At 39.1% G+C, this 19,107-nt stretch overlaps 3 protein-coding genes across 3 annotated transcripts; 2 read left to right on the top strand and 1 right to left on the bottom strand.

Annotated features, from left to right (window-relative positions):
* The first annotated feature begins 374 nt into the window (after positions 1-374).
* On the top strand, positions 375-7,144 carry naxd (NAD(P)HX dehydratase). The gene is made up of 11 exons (XM_079357628.1): positions 375-1,480; positions 1,596-2,042; positions 2,282-2,432; positions 2,523-2,568; positions 2,646-2,734; positions 4,169-4,277; positions 4,734-4,784; positions 4,877-4,981; positions 5,095-5,215; positions 5,358-5,481; positions 6,542-7,144. The coding sequence occupies exons 1-11, from the start codon at positions 967-969 to the stop codon at positions 6,690-6,692; spliced, it is 1,908 nt and encodes a 635-aa protein (XP_079213754.1). The 5' UTR covers positions 375-966; the 3' UTR covers positions 6,693-7,144.
* A 3,237-nt stretch (positions 7,145-10,381) lies between these two features.
* ing1 (inhibitor of growth family, member 1) lies at positions 10,382-13,276 on the top strand. Its single transcript, XM_079357376.1, has 4 exons — positions 10,382-10,587; positions 11,462-11,641; positions 11,873-12,021; positions 12,323-13,276. Exons 2-4 carry the CDS (start codon positions 11,503-11,505, stop codon positions 12,956-12,958), a joined length of 924 nt encoding a protein of 307 aa, XP_079213502.1. The 5' UTR covers positions 10,382-10,587; positions 11,462-11,502; the 3' UTR covers positions 12,959-13,276.
* A 1,631-nt stretch (positions 13,277-14,907) lies between these two features.
* On the bottom strand, positions 14,908-19,045 carry ube2al (ubiquitin conjugating enzyme E2 A, like). The gene is made up of 6 exons (XM_079357512.1): positions 18,845-19,045; positions 17,201-17,281; positions 17,070-17,095; positions 16,416-16,505; positions 16,248-16,336; positions 14,908-15,730 (listed from the first exon to the last, which is right to left on the bottom strand). Exons 1-6 carry the CDS (start codon positions 18,886-18,888, stop codon positions 15,602-15,604), a joined length of 459 nt encoding a protein of 152 aa, XP_079213638.1. The 5' UTR covers positions 18,889-19,045; the 3' UTR covers positions 14,908-15,601.
* Positions 19,046-19,107: the final 62 nt, after the last annotated feature.

The raw sequence follows: 19,107 nt of genomic DNA, 5'->3' as shown, positions 1-19,107 counted from the left end.
AATTCTGCTTTGGCTGATCAGCAGTTGCGCATGCTCCCGGATTTTAACATGACAGGTCTGGAGTGTCCGAGGCGCATTTAAAGGCAGCACCGTCTGTTTTCTTCCTGTAACCCTCTGTTGGTGAAGAAGAAACCTCATGATCAGGACTAGATGTGTGCAGCTGTCAGCGTTGAAACGCGGGTCCAGATTAGGTAAGAAGAGCTGAGCACAACAAGAGGGGAGCTCATGGAGCAGCTGTGAGGGTCGTTGGCTGTACCGAGAGTAAAGACTTAATCACAACATGCCGCCACAGATTCAGATGCTCGCCTTTTGCTTGATCACACTCACGCTGTCGATTCTCTCCACTATGCTCTGTTTGAACAAAAAAGGTAAATTGAGACACTTTATAAGCACCATGTATTTAAAATAGAAAGCAACTGCAGCTGTGTTGACTGAGCTTCACGCTGTAAAACATGATGTTGGTCGAGGATTTGTCACAGGTTGGGTAAGCGGGGGCTCTAGGACCCCGCAGACGTCCAGACTGGGAGGAGAAAGGTTAGGTGAACCTCAGAGGACTGATCAGAGGTCAGTTTTGAAATTCCCTTGAATGAAGCTTTAAGTCATGAAACAAGCTCGGAGCACAGATCCCCGTTCAGCTCACTTCAAAGTGAACTGAACGCTGCGCACTTTACGCACGACGTGAAAGGATAAACATAGACGGCTAGGCTTCAGCTAGCATAAAAAAAAGAGTTGATACCAATAATAAGCTATTATAATGATTCCCAAACTGAAAACTTTGATTATTACCCCCAACAAGTACTGCTTCGGTACTTTCATGGCACGTTGTTGTTGTTTGGGGGAACAGCGCGCCGTGCCTTTGGTTTAGCTGGGAGTAAAGAAGCAGATCAGACGTCCATCATAATCCGCAGTGTCAGCATCTCCATTCAGTTTACTGTGGTGGAGTAGACAAGCCTGCCTACATCCACAATGCAAGCAAACACAACACGGGGCTTCTTGTGGTCGGACGTAGAGACGAGGACCTTGCTGAACATCTGGGGGGAGCAAGATATCCAGACGGCTCTGGATGGAAACTTCCGAAACAGCTTCGTGTACCGCGACGTCTCCCGGAGGCTGGGCGCGATGGGGTTTGAACGCACGCCCGAACAATGCAGGGTGCGGATCAAAAGCCTCAAGAGACAGTACCTGTTAGCGAAGGAAGGTAATCTTCGGAACAACGGGCAGTATCACAAGATTTGTAAGTTTTATGACACCATGGAGACGATTTTGAGCAACCGGCCCGCCATTGACCCTCAGGAGTTGATGGACAGTGGGGCGGGAGGAGAGGAGGCCGGGGATGGCTTGGAGGAGGATGGAGAGGATGCTCAGGATGGATACTCAGAGAGCACAGGAGAGTGTCCTTTTCCTGCTGAGACTGAAGTGAAGTTGGAATACCCAACTGTTCCCATCTCTATTCCTGTTAAAGTCACAGTCGGCAACCATAGTAAGTTGCCCTTCCATATATTTATTTCTTCTGCACTTAATGAGTTTTTATGACTGTTTATGTTATTTCTAAAAACACAATTGTTTGTTTTCGCTGTGTTTGCTCTCTTCTTCAGGCACTTCGATGAGATCACAAAACAGTGGCCAGTCAGCCAATACCTTACCAGCAAGAACGCCGAAACGGCCAAGAAAGCGGCGTGCTAATTTCCCCATGGAGAAACTAATGGAGCAGTTCCTGGAGCAGAGCGCTCAGGCTGAGGACAGCTTTTACCGGATGGAGGAGCAGCGGCTGCAGGCAGAAGACCGGCGTAGAGAGATTGAGCACACCAGGGAGCTGCAAATGCTGCAGATGCTCGGTCAGATGTTCTCCGGCGTCTCCTCCGTGAGACCTGGCTCTGCAGCTACTCCCTCAAAAACGTCTCCTCCGGCGCGTGCTCCTGTGAGCTCCAGTGCCTCACTGTCATGTACACGTGGTCAGTCCAGTCACATCAAGCAGCCTTCACCCAAGAGAGACTGTTTCACCCGGCAAAGTCATCTATCGAGCCCTGTTCCTCAGGCATTAGGTATTAGTTTGGGTGTCGTGTGTGCAGCCTGGAGGTGAAATGTGTGAAGACAAAACAGCGTCGTAATGTGAAGGCTTTAATATGAGGCTGTCACCTTAATTCAGTGTTGTTTTGTGTTTGGTAATGTATCTAAATTTGTAGCACATTGAAAGCTTTGATTTTAGTTGCTAAACGTTTGTAATATTTGTGTTAATGTAGAGTAAAATATAAATAGACTGTCATTTTATTCATTTCCTCAGTGTTTGACCGCTACTACAGTCTGGGCTCTACATCACACACAGGCATGGATGGAGACATTCTCGCATTAGTAAAGAACACAGTCCCTCCACTGATGTCCAAAAAGCACAAGGGACAAGATGGACGTATCGGGATTGTTGGAGGATGCCAAGAGTATGACTAACAAATCTAACACGTCAACTTCATAATTTTTTAATTCCAATCTAAATCTGTCCTAATTCTTCTTACTTTGCCCCTCTAAAGCTACACAGGAGCTCCATATTTTGCTGCTATCTCAGCATTAAAAGCAGTAAGTACCCATTCTGGTTATGCTCCTGACAGATTTATCTGGATGTTTATTGAGAATTGCCTTTTTTTTTTTTTTAGGGGGCTGACCTGTCCCATGTGTTCTGCACCAAAGAGGCTGCACCTGTAATCAAATCATACAGCCCCGAGCTCATAGTCCATCCTGTTCTGTAAGTACACATCCACTTTAATCCAAATAGTATTATTTGGAATTCTCTTGTCACTTTGACAGGTATTATCCCTTTTCAAGATTTGCTAGTATAATTTTTTCTAAGTCTTATCTAACCTTTATTTAACAGGAAAAAGCTTACTGACATTAAAATTGTCTTTTCTCATGAGTGTCCTGGCCATGACAGCCAGCAGCACAGTTCACTTTCTAACAAAAACTGAGCAGCCAGAAGTACAAACATATTACCAGATACATGACTATAATAGAGTACAAAGACATGAAAAAACAACAAATGTTTGCCAAAAGCTTCAGAAGTGAGTTAAAGTGTTGCTTACTATGCCTTCATTTATGATTGTGAGTGTTGCGTAGATCCCTTCCTTACATATGCACTAATTACACTTTATTTATTATTAGCTGTGGTCTGTCTAATTAAATCAATAGGATTTTTAACAGCTGCTGATCATCATAATGAGGGTAACAACAATGTATTAGGAAAAATGTTGTAAGTCATATTATTTAAGGAGGTGTTAGAACATCTAACGCTCTCATGAAGTCGATGACAAACTATCACTTCAAAAGAAAAAGTCCTGCACACTACTCTTGCTCACACGATTTTGGTCCCTGTGAACCTGAACACTCTTGACAGAGAGGGACAGAAATCGTTTGATTTAAAAAATAAAAAAATGGCGATGCTTTGCAAGACTAGTCTGCAGGATTTTTATTTTAATTGTTAGAAGTAACACAATGTTGTATGTAAAGTTGTTTTGCTAATCAGTGCTGCTTATTGATTCAAAATCTTCTTGAAATTGAGAGGTGTTGAGTCATTTTGGACCTGCAGTTTAAACTGATTTAAACAGATTAACTTCACTTTAAACTACTTTTCTTTAGAAACTATTCAAGGTCACATTTAATGCAGGGCTGATATATTACAATGTATTAGTTGTAGCTCAATGAGCCCTACAAACTCACAGTTATACATTTGTTTTTATACGGTTATTAAATATGCTAAAGTACAAGTGGAATTTTGATATCCCATTAGCAATTACTCATACAAGCCTCCAGAATTCTGCAAATATTCAAATCTTATTAAAGGGATATGAAATACTTTGAGCTTCAGATTCTCTGCCAAGAGTATGACTAACAAATCTAACACGTCAACTTCATAATTTTTTAATTCCAATCAAAATCTGTCCTAATTCTTCTTACTTTGCCCCTCTAAAGCTACACAGGAGCTCCATATTTTGCTGCTATCTCAGCATTAAAAGCTTTTTACTGATGGTCCTCACCTTGTCTCTTTCTTTCCAATCCAGGATCTTTTAATGTACAAAGCATAACTGAGCATGCCAGTCAACCAACAGCATGACCATGGTGTGACGTCTTTTTTTGAGAATTCAAATATAAATATGTATCTCTGTTGGTATGTGTGTGTATCAAGGGACAGTCCTAATGCTGTGGAAGAGATAGAGAAATGGCTCCCCAGACTGCACAGCCTTGTGGTGGGACCCGGTCTCGGAAGAGAGGCCTTGTTACTGAAAACAGTCAAGGTCAATCACTCTTACACTCAAAACATTGTCTTTCTAATTCAGCTGATTTTTAACTAAAGTCCTACTTTTTTACAGTAATTAAATAGAAGAGACTGCAATGATTGTAAGCTGGACCACATGTCTGTTGCTCTCTGACAACTGTGAACATTTTAATTAGGCTTACTCAGAGCACATGACTTGTAGACTTTTGTAAATGTCAAAGAAAAGAGAGGAAGCTCTTGTACTGGTGATTCAAACTTTCTCTGAGTGGAGCGCATGTACACCTCGGCTGGCTGTGAACTAAAGTAAATGCTTTTGCTCACTATGGAGTGGGCATTTTAGCTCCATGAAATATTTCTTGTGTACTTACAGATTTTGTTTAGTTTAGTGTGCTTTTTGGACCAACATTTATTAAGTGTCTTTTGTAGAAAATGTGTATCGCAATATTCTAAGACTTTTTCCCTTCTCTTTTTTTAGGAGGTCATAGAGAAGTCTAAAACCAGAGATATCCCTATAGTCATTGATGCAGTAAGTCTCCTTCTCCAGCTGTTAAACAGATGGGGAATCCATTTAAAAAGTGAAGCACATTGACCGTGTGTGTGTTTGTTTGTTTTCATCAGGATGGATTATGGCTAGTTACACAGCAACCATCTGTTATTCAAGGGTACCATAAGGGCATCCTTACTCCTAACTTCATGGAGTTCACCCGACTATATCAGGCACTGGTGGGTCTCTCAGCAGAGTCAAGTCTGTTGTAAAATGGATGCCAGATAACCCAGGAGTATGCATGTAAATGTCAAAGTCTTTTCATGTCATCTTTGTGTGTTGCCTTTCACAGCACCGTGAGCCCATGGACAATAGTGATTATCAGCACAGCGTCATGCAGCTCAGTGTAGCCATGGGAAACCTGACTGTGGTGCTAAAAGGAGAACAAGATCTTATTACTGATGGCAGCAAAGGTCCGTATCAAGCTCAGATACATGTTTAAGATTTTTTTAACCAGCCAATCCCCATTCCTATGAATCAATACTGCAACATTGCTTTGCAGAAAGTGTGGAGCTGTCTTTTTTCAGTGATCTGAAAAGTGACTTCTTGTTTTAGTTTTCACGTGCAATCTTGAGGGCAGTGGGAGAAGATGTGGAGGACAAGGTGATCTTCTATCAGGATCTATGGGAGTTTTTGCTCACTGGGCTTATTCTGCATCTGCAGCTGGAGTGGTGAGAAGGTGAGGGCATAATCTACTTTGTGTGTAGCATAAGTTGTTTGTAGCAACATTTAGAGATTCATGTCATATAAGAAGCATTTTCAAAATATTGTATGGTTTGAAAAGTAATTGTATAATTTTACAGCTGCCCATAGCTAACAGTTCAATTTCAGTATATTACAAAATTGTGAAGGGTCCTGAAACTGAAATAATGTTGGCTACTGACTTTTTAATCAAATTAAATGGACTCATTAGCTCCGTAGCATGCCAAAGAATGATTGTTCTTCTTATCAGTCCCCCGCTGGCCTACACTCACACTGCTCCGGGCCCAACCAGTTCACAGCACAGTAATCTTGTGTGCATACATTATCACGTCTTCATAACAGATAGTCGTGGATTTTCTCAAACATTTCTGAATTCTTGTAGGTTTCATCCAGCTGACTATGAATATTCTTGTCCGCCAAATGTTGAGTAAACGCTCGACCTCTACATTGTTTAAAATGGTTGTTGAGACTAGTGGTCGCATCGATTCGGCTATTCAGTATGTCATGTCCACGTTGCATACAAGTGTCTGAGCTTGCGTATGTGCAACTGTACCATGCCAAAGAACATCTCTTCTAACTGTGCCAGGGCAAGAAGCACTCGCACTAGTCAACCAAACTACACTTTGTGGCCAATGTACAAATCGACTAGAGTGGGAGGCCCTTATTTTGATATATAGTAAAGATGAAACATGGGTTTGACCATACATAAATGCATCTGCAAAAAAATAAATGAAACTCCTTTGACAGACTGTTGACGTTTGACATTTGTTTTAGTAAAAATGGCAAACGTAGCATTAAATTCTTCCCCAGCCATCCATTGTCAGGTTGAACTTTTCATCTTCTGTGATAGGGAAATATTACATTTTGCCACTTCATGTTGCATAGATTTAAAGATCAAGGAAATGAATGGCAGATTAATTGAATCCTGAATGTTTTATATGCACAACTGAATGCATCAGTATGGTCCTTTTTTTTAAAGTAATATTTAATACTGTTTCCTGTTTTTCCCTAACCCATCTTTTTTTATGTCCCTTCAGTGTGAATCCTTCAGTGGTTGCAGCATATGGGGCCTGTTCTCTTACAAGACAGTGCAACAGTCAAGCATTTCAGCAGCATGGCAGGTCCACCACCACATCAGACATGATCCAGGAGATTGGCTCAGCCTTCAAAAGTCTATTTGAAAGCTGAAAACACACATTTACTCAATGTTTTAAAATGTGTACATGCCTTCCTAACTTTAGCAATTTGATGACTTTATAAATGAATACTTTTACTAGAAAAAATATGAAAGCACTTACACTTAAGATTACATGATGTAACATTCGCACACTGCAAACTACTTTATGGCGGAAAGTGGTGGATTATTAAAAAGTCATGTAAAACATTTTTCTAATTTGCCTGTCATAGTGGCAGATATGACTGATGCAGAATATTTATTTTAAAGCCTTTATTTGCCTATGCCAATGACTTATTGTTTGAGCAGCCCTGAAAGGACTCTATATCATTATGGAGGCTCTTACCAAACGTCTTGGGACAGCTACATTTTTCCCAGCCCACCAAAGAGACGATGAGAAGCTAAGAATATTGATCAAATCAAAACCTGTTTAAATTTTGAAATAAATAAGATTGTGTTTGAGTGACTTCGAATGACTTATTTGAAGCAGTCTACATTATTAGTGCGAGAGTTGCAGCTCTGGTTACTGGTTGTCTGCTCAGTATAAATGATCATGCAGCGCCACCATCTGGTCAGTCATTAATTGCTTTGTGTTCAAGGTTTTCAAACTTGGCCACATGTTTTCTTGTTGTACAATGCTCAACATACTCATACATGATCCTGTGGTGCCATCATATAGCCAGTCATCAAGATTTTTGTGTTTAAGGCTCATAACTAGTTTACCATTAGCCTTAGGAAAGTAACATTGCTGATTGTATGCTGAGCTGCAAGCTGTATTCAATTTAAGTAGTATTGAAAAAGTACAATACTTCACTGTAGTCTTAACAGATCTATAGCTCAGCTTGTTAAATTGTCAGTTAGGTAACAGAAGGTTCTAGGTTCGAATACTAAAAGGAACGTACGTTATTAAAGCTGCAAATGAGACTGTGGTTTACTTGTTGTTCAATGCTCATAAAATCATGCCAGCGTGTGCTGCAGCTCTCACACTGAAAGTTCTTCAAAAAATTTCCAATTCTAGTTGAAATATGACTTAGTCGAAAGAAGGCGAGGTATTGACTTGGAACATGGCGACAAGTAAATCACGACAATACAGCACAGTGACTATTTTAATAGTTAAGTACTTTTGAACAATTCAGTGGGCTAGGATCCCATAAGAAAACTATTTACCATAGAAAAAAGCAGCGCTCTGTAGGAAGAGGTACAGGAAGCAGACGGCACTCTACAGGAACAGGAAGCTTGAGCTGAGGCTTGGGTTGAGGCTTGAGCTATGGCCTGGACTCGGACTGAAGCCTGAGCTGAGGCTTTGTGGAGCCTTCTGGCTCCAAGTAAAGGTCCATCAAAATTCCACCAGAGCACCAGAGGATATGGAGTCTGGACATCATGTAGCCCGTCCTCGTCTCCTCCTACCTCTTGTACCCGGAAAAAAAAAAGCTAGCCTTGTCCCCTCCCATGGAGAAGGTTTGTTTTTTAAACAAAAATAATCTGCTGGGTCCATTGTTGGTCGGTTCATTATGTCACAAGTTACGGGTAGAAAACAGGAAGGAGGACCCAGTTGCAAAAAATTATTGATTTTAAACTAAAAAGAGGCAAAAGACAAAACTAAACTTACTTTCAAACAAAATCCAAAACGAGAAAAAACACAGGAGCAAGGAACACAAGGAACATACAACAAAGAAAGAGACTGAATAGACTAAATAGACATGGGGTAATCAGACATGACACAGGTGAGACTAATCAGGGTAATCAACAAGGTGGGAAACACAAGGAACAAAGAACACAAGACCAGAACACTGAGGACAAGTACAAAGTAAAACCTGACACTGAAAACACAACTTAAACAAGATATTACAAAACAAAACAGGAAACACTAAAGACTACACTTAAAACACTAAACACCAAACTAAGAACCTTAACACAAGTAATACAGGAAATAACTGAAGACTAGAACTATAATATAAATTAGAAAACACTTACACACAGGGAACAATGAGAACTAAAAACAAGACACAGATGGCATAAAGACACTGAGAAGTGAGGTCATTGTGTTTTCAGAGAAAAAAATCTTTATTATTTATTATTTATCAAAAATGTTCCCCTACTTCCCTAAACTTCTTCTGCAAGCATCTTAATGATGACAACTCCTACAGAATTCCTCAATTAGAAGTTACTTACTTTGTGGGGTGACATTAAATATAGGTTTACAGTTTTTGCCGTATCATGGCTTCTCTGAGAAATTATCCTGCACCTGGGGCTGCCTGAGTTGCCATGCTATTTTACTTAACAATTCAGGCACAATTGTGACAGCATTACTGTGTCAAGCAAGACTGTGGTTCAAACACAGACCTACACCATTTACCAATGTCTAAATGTTGAATAAGTGGCTATAACTTAATTATCCTTTCTACTTGACACTGAAAGTTTTTACATTTAAATAAACACCTTTATTCCTCTCTCCCTCACAATCTCTGCTCCTTCAGCTCCAATGTCAAGTCCTGTTGTACGCTAATAGAAAAAAATGTACATTGTATTTTAAGACCAATAGCACTATATCCTAACTGCCAATTGCGTTCTTAACTATCTAATGATCATCCACGTTGATACCGAGTTTAAGTTAGCAAACAGCCAGCAGCAATGGGATTTGACATTGAAATAAAACTGTAACAACAATGTACACCAACACTTAGTTTACACAATCTACTCTAAAAGTGTTAAAACTACAGTAACCTCTGTCGATTTCAACAAACACTGGATATTTAATACCAACAAAATTTCTTGTAGGTCTTCATTATCAATACAGATTGTTTGTTTTTAAATGTTAACAGTTCTAGTAATCTAAAACAAAGTAATTGTTGCATAAGTTGTATACTTGCGCCTATAGTTTATTTCATTTTTAATCCACCTCCACCCCCCATTTTATTGGAGAACAGGTCTGTGGTCGACATTTTTTCCATGAAAATGCACTAGAAACTAATGGTTTCTGGTGCACAATGGAAACCAGCCAGTCGTAGCCCTGTGGTCATTATTTATTAGGAAAATGTTGGACACATTTTTTCATGAACATTTTTTAAAGGTCTGCAATCAACAATTTTTTCATGAACATTTTCTACAGGTCTTTGGTCAATATTTTTCACAGGTTACCATCAGATTGTCTATATATTTGGCCTAATCACTTAATGATTTTTGTAACGTTTTGATTAAATGTATTTTACTTAACTTCATATACTGCACTTGGGTCCGCCTTGGCTGTTATAAATGTGTTATCAATAAAGTTGACTTGACTTTACTTGACCTGAGGTAATGAACTAATAATCATTTTCTTGACATTTGATAAATAACATTGTGAAGTGTTAAACTAGCAGTCTGGAATGAAATTAGTCTGTGGTAGTTCATTTTTAACTCAAATTTAAATAAGCCTTCTATATAGCTGTTTTTACATTTTTTAGATTTTATTTTTAAATTCTATTTTAGAACGTCTTAATATTTATCTTAATCATGTCTGTGAAATACATCTTAATGTTTAGATTTTAGATTTTTTTAATTCTACATCAGACTGACTTGTTATTTGGTAAATAACAGTGTGAAGTGATAACCTACCAGTCTAGAATGAAAGAAGTCTGTGGTGACAGGTAATTTATTTGAGATGTTAAATTAAACAAGATAGACAAGCCAGTGAGGGGATTTTAGGCTGAAACTTTTCTTGTTAGGCACACTTCCGTAATGCTTCTATCACACGCGGACCTGACTGAGGCTTGACTGCAGTGAATAGTGGCATTCTTCACCCTCCATACTTCCCTACGGTCGTCCGCTCTTCACAACACGACTTAGCGTTAGCATGTAGCCACAGTAGCAAGGGCAGCATCACGGAGTGGTTCTCATTTACCACAGGAAAAAAACTTCCACTTCAGAAAGGTAAATCTGTATAAAAGTAGTGTTGCTACCGACTTGATAATGTTAGTAAAGTTCAGTTGAATGTTTTGCTTTTGCATTACTTCATTGTTGTACCATCAGCAGCTTTATGCTTGAAACGCTAATAGAAAAAGCTAACTGGGCTAACATTTGTATAGGAGCCAAACTACTAGCACTCAGTCCGCTTAAAGTGACAAAACAAGTCATGTTTGTTATTATAAGGACTGGTATGTTTTATTGGTAGAATGCATTTTTATTGATTAAACTGTGGATTTCGTAGTGGGCGATTTAAGCGGCTGTATTCCTGTTGGTTTTGTTAGTCTTTGTGTTTGACACATCAGGTCATCTTTGCAAAAACCTGACCAAACAAAGCTAGAAAACGCCATTGGTAAAATCCCACGGTGTAATACAACGATATCTCTTAGAGTAACAGTCAGCAAATCCAACATTTATAAAGATGATAATTTAGTTGGTAAACGCTGCTTGATGTTCACCTTAACGAGGCTCACTATCAACCTTTTATGTCGCAGAAAACCTTGTAGTAATTCAATACGTAAATACTCGTTAATGTACTCTTTTGTCCGCTAAAGTCTTGTAGACACCTTCCTTTTATATGTTTCGTTGTTTTTAATTGGTCCCAGTCTAGCTAGCTAACTCTGTTCAAAGTACACGTTGCGGTTTCCATAATAGTCTCCCCTTCCCCCTTTCTGATCGGAGTCATTATTTTAACTGCAGGACGAACCAGACACAATGCAGATGATTTCAAAACACATGGGTGGTCCATAGAAGTATTCAGGGAGACGCCGGATAATACAATAAGCAGTAGTTTCGAGCTTATTACATGCATTTAACCCCATGATTATTATCTGTTTTACAGGTGCAGGTACCAAAATATTCAGGGGTGAAGACAGCTCCACAATGTTGAACCCGACCAATGGCGACCCCAGCCATGTTGTTGTGAATTACGTTGAGGAGTATTTAGACCTGGTGGAATCACTGCCTTTTGATTTGCAGAGGAGTGTGTCCCTGATGAAGGAAATTGATGCAAGGTATCAAGGTAAGGATATGAGACGGATGCTAGTTTAAAAGAGATGTGCAAGATCCAAATGTTACCCGTTGTTGATCAATAATAAAAAGTGAAGGTTACTAAAATGTCATCATAAGTTACATCAGTGGTTCCCAAAGTGGAGGTCAGGGGGGTCGTGAGATACCTTTAAAAAAATAATAATAATAATAAAATTGACCTTTGTCTGCTCTTGATTTTCTTTTGATGATTGTTTTCTGGCAGATGTCCTGAAGGAGCTTGATGATTGCTACGAACGATATCGGCGTGAATCTGACACACTTCAGAGGCGGAAGCTTCAGTTATCTATTCAGAGGGCGCTGATTCGCAGTCAAGAGCTTGGAGATGAGAAGATCCAGATTGCTGGTCAAATGGTATGACAAGATCACACTTAAACTGTTCTAACGGTCTGCCAGACTTCCTGGTCTTACTGTGTAACTCAGTGGTGAAATGCTCAATGGAAACATTTGTATATGTAAAACCTGAATAAATAAATAAGGTTTATTGGCCTGCTAAAAAGCCTTTTTGTATTTGAGTGTAAGAGGTTTTCCATTTCACACACACTGGAATTAGTCCCAGAAAAGTCCTCCAGGAACAGTTATAGGACACCAGCAGTAAACCCTCAGTCAAGTCCTAAGAGTTGCACACTGGAAATATATTTGCTCTTTGTTTCAGGTGGAGCTGGTTGAGAACCGAACACGACAAATCGACTGGCATTCTGAACTTCTCCTCTCCTCTCAAGAACTCCCAGAGAGCCATGTTCCCACGGCAACATCTCTGACAACCACTGCAGCATCCCTGATGTCAACCGCAGTGGCAGCAACCATCACTCCAGGAAAAACCAGCCACAGTGAGAAGAAGCGTGATGACGTCACCCCAGGCTCAGGTGGCGGAGACAAGGCTGGGGGGAAACGCTCTAGACGCCAGAAAAATGGAGAAAATCGGGAAAGTTACGGAGGTCTAGAGCACGTCGAAGATGTCGGAGGTGGAGCGTCACGAGAAAAGAGGGCCAAAACATCTTCAAAGAAGAAGAAGCGGTCAAAGGGGAAGTCTGAGAGAGAAGTGTCACCTCCAGATCTCCCAATTGATCCAGATGAACCGACATATTGCCTGTGTGAGCAAGTGTCGTACGGAGAGATGATTGGCTGTGATAACGATGAGTGTCCCATTGAGTGGTTTCATTTCTCCTGTGTTGGGCTCCATCATAAGCCAAAGGGCAAATGGTACTGTCCTAAGTGTAGGGGTGAGAATGAGAAGACTATGGACAAGGCCTTAGAGAGGGCCAAGAAGGAGCGGTCATACAACAGGTAGCTCAATCCATCTGTTTTCATGAACAGTATTGCCTAAAATATTATTCTGTCTTGTCTCTGTTTCTTTGACTGTCCATGTGTTTTCAAAGGAAATTGAATCGAAGGGTCTTGTAAATAGTTATTTTTGTAACTGATGCATAGCTGAGAACAGGATTGCTCCCTCATGGTGTGGATTATTTGTAACAAATGGACACAGTTCCTCACAACCTGTATGTAACCAGCTGTCCTGCACTTACACCCCCTTTGTTTTCATCCTGCATGCAACATCAACCGTCTCCATTCATTGTGCTCAATTAGCAAATAAAACGTTTCTAAACAAGCAAGTAGTTCATCATTGAGTCATGAAGGGTTTGAGGGAAAATGCTCAGAATCTCTTGACGGTGCTTACAGAGAAAGAAAATTGCTGAAGAGTTATTTGGTTATATTCATCAGGTAGCTTGGACAACACAGACATTTTTAATTGCTGGTTAAATTAAAGAAAAACTACTGCCAGAAAGTTCACCATGTCAATAAAAGGCATGTTTTCATTTTAATCAACTTTGTCCTCTGTATCCAGGTGTCAAATAAATTGGGTAATGTAGGTTTAAAAGTTGGATTCATGTGCAATAGATGAGCAGAAGTATATTAATCTTTGTCAATTCTGGCCATGATGACATCCCCTCCTACAGCGATGATTGGTGATCATAAAGTTGCCCTTCCATGTTGTGACTGCTAAAATTCAGAGAACTAATACGAGGCTCCAGCAGCAGCATTGGTGTTATTGATTGGTATAAAAATCTGTTTTTTCAGTGTATCACGTTTGCTGAGTGAGGGAGGAACGTTCATACACGAAATACATCTTTGAAGATAATTACCTCATCCAATCTTAAACGGAGGACTTCCCCCCCCCCCATTGAATGATTATCAAATTCAAGAGGGTTCTGTTTGTGGATTATGGACAGCAGGATCATTTGAAAATGAAGTGTACAGATTGTCATGAGTACTTTGAAACATTAGCCTATCTTTATACATACAGGTGAAATATATACCAGTTTGTATGAATACATTAATGCCGACCATTTAAATTTAAAGGAAGACTGTACAACGTTATACACAAAAATATAAAAGAAATCAGGTACTGTTTATCCTCTGTAAATGTCTCCGAGTCATGACCATCGACAATGAGTGAGAAGCTCGAGTCCCGCCAGCTGTACTGTTTTTAGAGCCGTTTACATGGACAAGACAGACATGCCTATAAAGTTGTTTCAGTAAAGGACTAGAGAGAAGTATAACATAAGCTACTCATTGCTTATTTGGATTTAAGTGTCTTAAGATCAATGTGAGATAATCAACTGATGCTAACATGAGCCTGTTAACACAACAATCGAGACACTATGCAATTGCAGCTCAGGACAGTTTTTGACCACTGCTTGCGCTAAATCAATTATGGTGTATTTTAATTCTTAACTCTTTCGCGTAAAGAGTTAGTTGGGCTGCTGAGGTGGAGAGGCGTCACGATCAGCAGTTTGGGCACCATCTACTGGATCGAATAGTCGCACAAATTCTTCTTTCAATGCTGCCAATGTAGCGTATCTCTTCAATAAAAGGGGAGTCAAGAAAGGGTAAGTTAGAGGACTTGATACATTTTAAATGAGTGATTATAGAAGCAATATTTTAAGTGTTACTTTTTTTTTTTGCTCTACCCGAAACTCTATTGTGCAGCATTTTTTTTGGGTGTCTCGCCATAGCACGATTGATGAAATGGCAATAGGACCGTCAGGTTGTCACAGGTAGGATGTCATTTTTTTTTCTATGGTGCAATTTGTTGGTGGTAAAGGACTACAATTGTACAAATATGAACATATTAAAAAAAACTGATAAAGAACAAAAAGTATTGAATCCTGTCGATAATCGTTTTTTGGTTAAAGTTGTTTTTAAAATACATATAGACAATCACAACAACAGACTTACAACTTCACAATGACTTTGCCTTTTTTTATTTACAAGTGCTGAAAAAAATGACATGGGAGACAACCAGTGCAAAATCTGTACATAAATTCAGTTGCAGGTTTTCTTTATATACATGAGTACTGAACAGGAACATGAATACACTCTTTCTGTCATGCATGTAACAGAGTTCACAACACAGCAAGAGACACGGTGTAAAGATGTCTGATTTGAATTAAAGTCTGTGATGCTGGGCTGCTCGTTCTCCACAGGACAGGTGGGATGATAAATAGCCCAGACAAAATCGATTGTGAGAACAAACTGATGAGAGAGGATAAGGAGCAAAACAGAACAGGAGCCAGGACCTAATTGATACACCCTCCAAGACATTTCACATTATTAGTCAAGGGGAGTAACTACAGCAAGTTAGAACACATCAGAATCTTGGGGTAATGGCCCTCAAGTCCATACTGACAAAAACAACAAGGCAAGATTCAGCACACTTCCCCTGAAATGGAAAAAAAGGGGGAGAATAGAAAAAATAGATTCCTCTTGATGGGCAAAAAGAAAAAAATATATGAAGGGAAGTTGGAGGTAAAGTGCATAAAAGCTTAAAATCAAAAAAGGTGGGGGCCCAAAACAAATTAAGAGGTACTCCACTAAAACTTGCAGCACACAGCTTCATTATGTAGAGAGAGCAGCTATGAGTACTGTCAGGTCAACTGTCTCTCCAGCTTTGTTCTACGATGGCCGACACGCGCTTCTCGTACTCCCGCTTGTTCTCCTGGTACAGCTGAGCTGCCTGACTGTTGGCTGGACTGTTGGGGTTTGGCTCATCAAGCAGGGACTGGAGAGAAGAGCGACACTCAAGGTGAGAGTGGTTTTATGGAAAACAAAACCCAATCATGAACTCTGTCAACATGATGAACCCTTGTTCAAAGCTTTAGTATTCTGTGACTATTAATGAACAGCTGTTCTGACAAAACAAGATGTTCCTTAGACTCTAGGATATTTCAGTGGGCATTTCTTACAACTTTCTGACATTTATTGGCTGATTTGATCCCGAGAACAAACCCTAATGACTTAGAATCAAATTTAAAATCACCTTACACCTCAGTAAGATTTGCCTGATCATAGGTTGCAAATGATTTATTTGAAATCTGACGTATCATATATTATTTCAGTCCTTTATCAAAAACACTATGTTGTGGTTACATCTTTTCAATGTTAAAGATAGGATTTACTTCTATCGTTGTTTAGGCCTGCAACAAGAGAGCTTCAAAAGAACAAGTACGATTGTTTTGAGTGAAATAAAGTGATCCAGCATTAGTTACATTTATTAACGTGTTGTCATTTATTTTTACCTGGATAGATGTAAGAATGGAGGACACATCATACGTGGGACTCCAGCGGTTCTGGAGGATGTCCAAACATATACTGCCGTCTGCATAGACTGTGGATGAAAGCTGAGTTAAACACGACCCACAGCACAAACGTTGTAATGCGTCTGAAAGATGAAAAGGCCTTTTTACCATTTGGATGAAACATCTTTGACACAAATCGTACTGTAGGGGGTTTGTTGGGGTATTCTTCTGTAAACTCGACAATGAGTTTAAATGTACCTTTGAACAGAAACACAGACAAACAGCCATTAAAACCTGATTGTTTTTGATGTTGTCCATTAATCCTAACCTGAAAACAACTCGCCTTTCTGTGATGTTGTTTTATGCTTTTATCCTATGTAAGGTGACCTTAGATGAGTTGAAAGGCCCCATTAAACAAATAAAATGTATTATTATTATAAATCCTTAGATAAATATTTGAATATGACAGGATTTTAAATTGTAAGAAAAATTTGAGAGGAAGGACCTTCAAGGAAAAATATTTATAGAGGAAGGTATGAAGCCAAACTGTTGAGAATGGCCTCAGTAGCCGATGCCTTTTGTCACCTAATTCATCACAAAAGGTCAAAAGTGCCGTTTTGTATTATTTTAGATTATTTTTGTGAGTTTTACAGATTAAGATCGATATATTCTGACAAAATAATGATAAAAAATGATGTATGGGCTGTTAGCCAACCAGAACCTATTCAATCGAACAATGTGTGCAAGACATGTTTTCTATACAGTATAGTTTCATTACACCTTACTATAGTAAATAAATAAATCAAGAACAGGGTGACTCACCATCTTCAAAAGGAGTTCCCTCAGGACTGTGAAAAAAAGATAATGTGTCATTACTTGCTCCCTAAAGCAAACATGTAGGAGATATGTCGTTGAGAATAAAAATAATAAACACTACAGCTTCAGTGTCTTACCCAAATATCACTGCATTCCACACCATGATGTTGTTTTCAGATGGGGCACCGCTGACACCAGCTGGAGGGTCCTCTTGTAGCCTTTATCACATTAAAAAAAAGTAGAAAACAGTTATAGCAGAACTTCTTAACCCTATGTTTCGCTTTGTTAACCACCGTGACTACAACATTTCAAATCACTTCTACCTCCTGCTGGCTCGAAAGCAAACAATGTTAATGACATTTTCCACTAACATTGGGTTTGCACCTTTAACCCTCCGTGATGAAGATTGACGTGATCAAATGCAGATCAATCACCAGCTTTGAACAAATGCCATCACATGAGCAAACTGTATAAATCAATCAGTAATAAGAATGAGAGAATATTACTCATTCATTAAAGTTTAATAAACAGTGACAAACATTTACATCATAGATTACTATCAACAAAAGCAAGCTCCAGACACCCTGACACTGTGGCTGCTACCAGTCCGAGTAAACTTTGAATAGTTGAAATAGAAAGAAGAGGAGCACATTTATAATTTCATGTATTTTACTGAGATTTTTATTCTTTACATTGATAATACTGAGTAACAAAAGAAATGAATGGTAGAAATTACAATGTACTGATACAGCTTTATATTGTAACACTATTCATAGCAAAGCTATAAGTTCACAACACAAGTTTCTTTTCAGTTTAAAGTAGTTGCACTTAAATGCAATTAAATAATTTTTCCCCAATTCCCACCCTGCTGATGAACCACAAATCCTGTCTGAAGCTTCCCTTATCTAACCACTCCCAAAACCTGTTAAGTATTCAAATTTTACAGATCAACATCAGAAAGGTTGTAGGAGAATTTACTAATGTAAAAAAACGTGTTTTATAAGTAAGGTGGCTGGACCTGCTGACTTTTACAATGAGATGAAAAACAAGAGGAACCTAAAGTATCCAGGTAAACTTGAATACAGATGTGGATGGATAAAATGAGAGATATTTACATGAATAGCTCGCTCCAGGATGAAAGTTCACCAATTTCCCATTAGATTTGATAAGATTGTTTTTTTTAAAGTAAAGCACGGTGTAAAAAAAATAAAATTAGGGGCATTTATGGTTGAATGTTGTTTTAACATCATACACATAATAACCAGAGAATGGATCTGTTCTCACAAGGACTCTGTCCAAAATATAAAATCTCAGATTCACTTTTTTTAAAGGGAAACTTTAATACAGATAATAATGAAGAACATGATGCTGATCATTTCTAAACAAATGACAGGCTTACATTCAGTGACATCTAACGTTAGGTACGCTGAAATAGAACAAGAACAACAATGTTCCTTTGCTGTGTACGTACAAGATGTAATACAGAGTTAGCTAACAGCCTATCAGCACTGCTCGACCAGTCTGTTAGCATACATAAGCTAGTAGTGTTAGCTTCCAGCCACTGGTAAACCTCCCTCATGAATCAACACAGGTGTAATGTTTCACGTATATAACATGGTAAACTTTAAGGTGGACTATGTTTGGGTTTTATCTGTGAAACAGCATATTTATAGTTATGACAAAAAAAATATTGTTCGGCTTCGCCAACTCGACGAAAGCTAGGCTAACTTAGCTGTGTTTTTTTTTCTTAACAAATCATAAAATCAGCACCATCAACTCACCGTTTAAAATCTCTCATAAGTCTTCTTCTAGCCGGGGTTGACATGGTTTGACTTTAGGAACACGTATCGATACGTTGACGGGAGTTTAATAAAAAATATGTTCAATTTAAATGGTTATTTTAACGCCGGTCACCGTCGACCTCCGCCTCCCGTTGCTCTCTCTTGATAATCCAGACTCTCTGGTTAGCCCAGCTCGGTTTATAGGACGGTACCAACTGTTGGACAAAGCAGGGGGGAGTTTCTACTTCTTTGTTGAAAAATAA

Source organism: Symphodus melops (assembly GCF_947650265.1).
Source record: "Symphodus melops genome assembly, chromosome: 12".
NCBI classification, from domain to species: Eukaryota; Metazoa; Chordata; class Actinopteri; order Labriformes; family Labridae; genus Symphodus; species Symphodus melops.
This window is presented reverse-complemented; position numbering and strand designations above follow the sequence as displayed.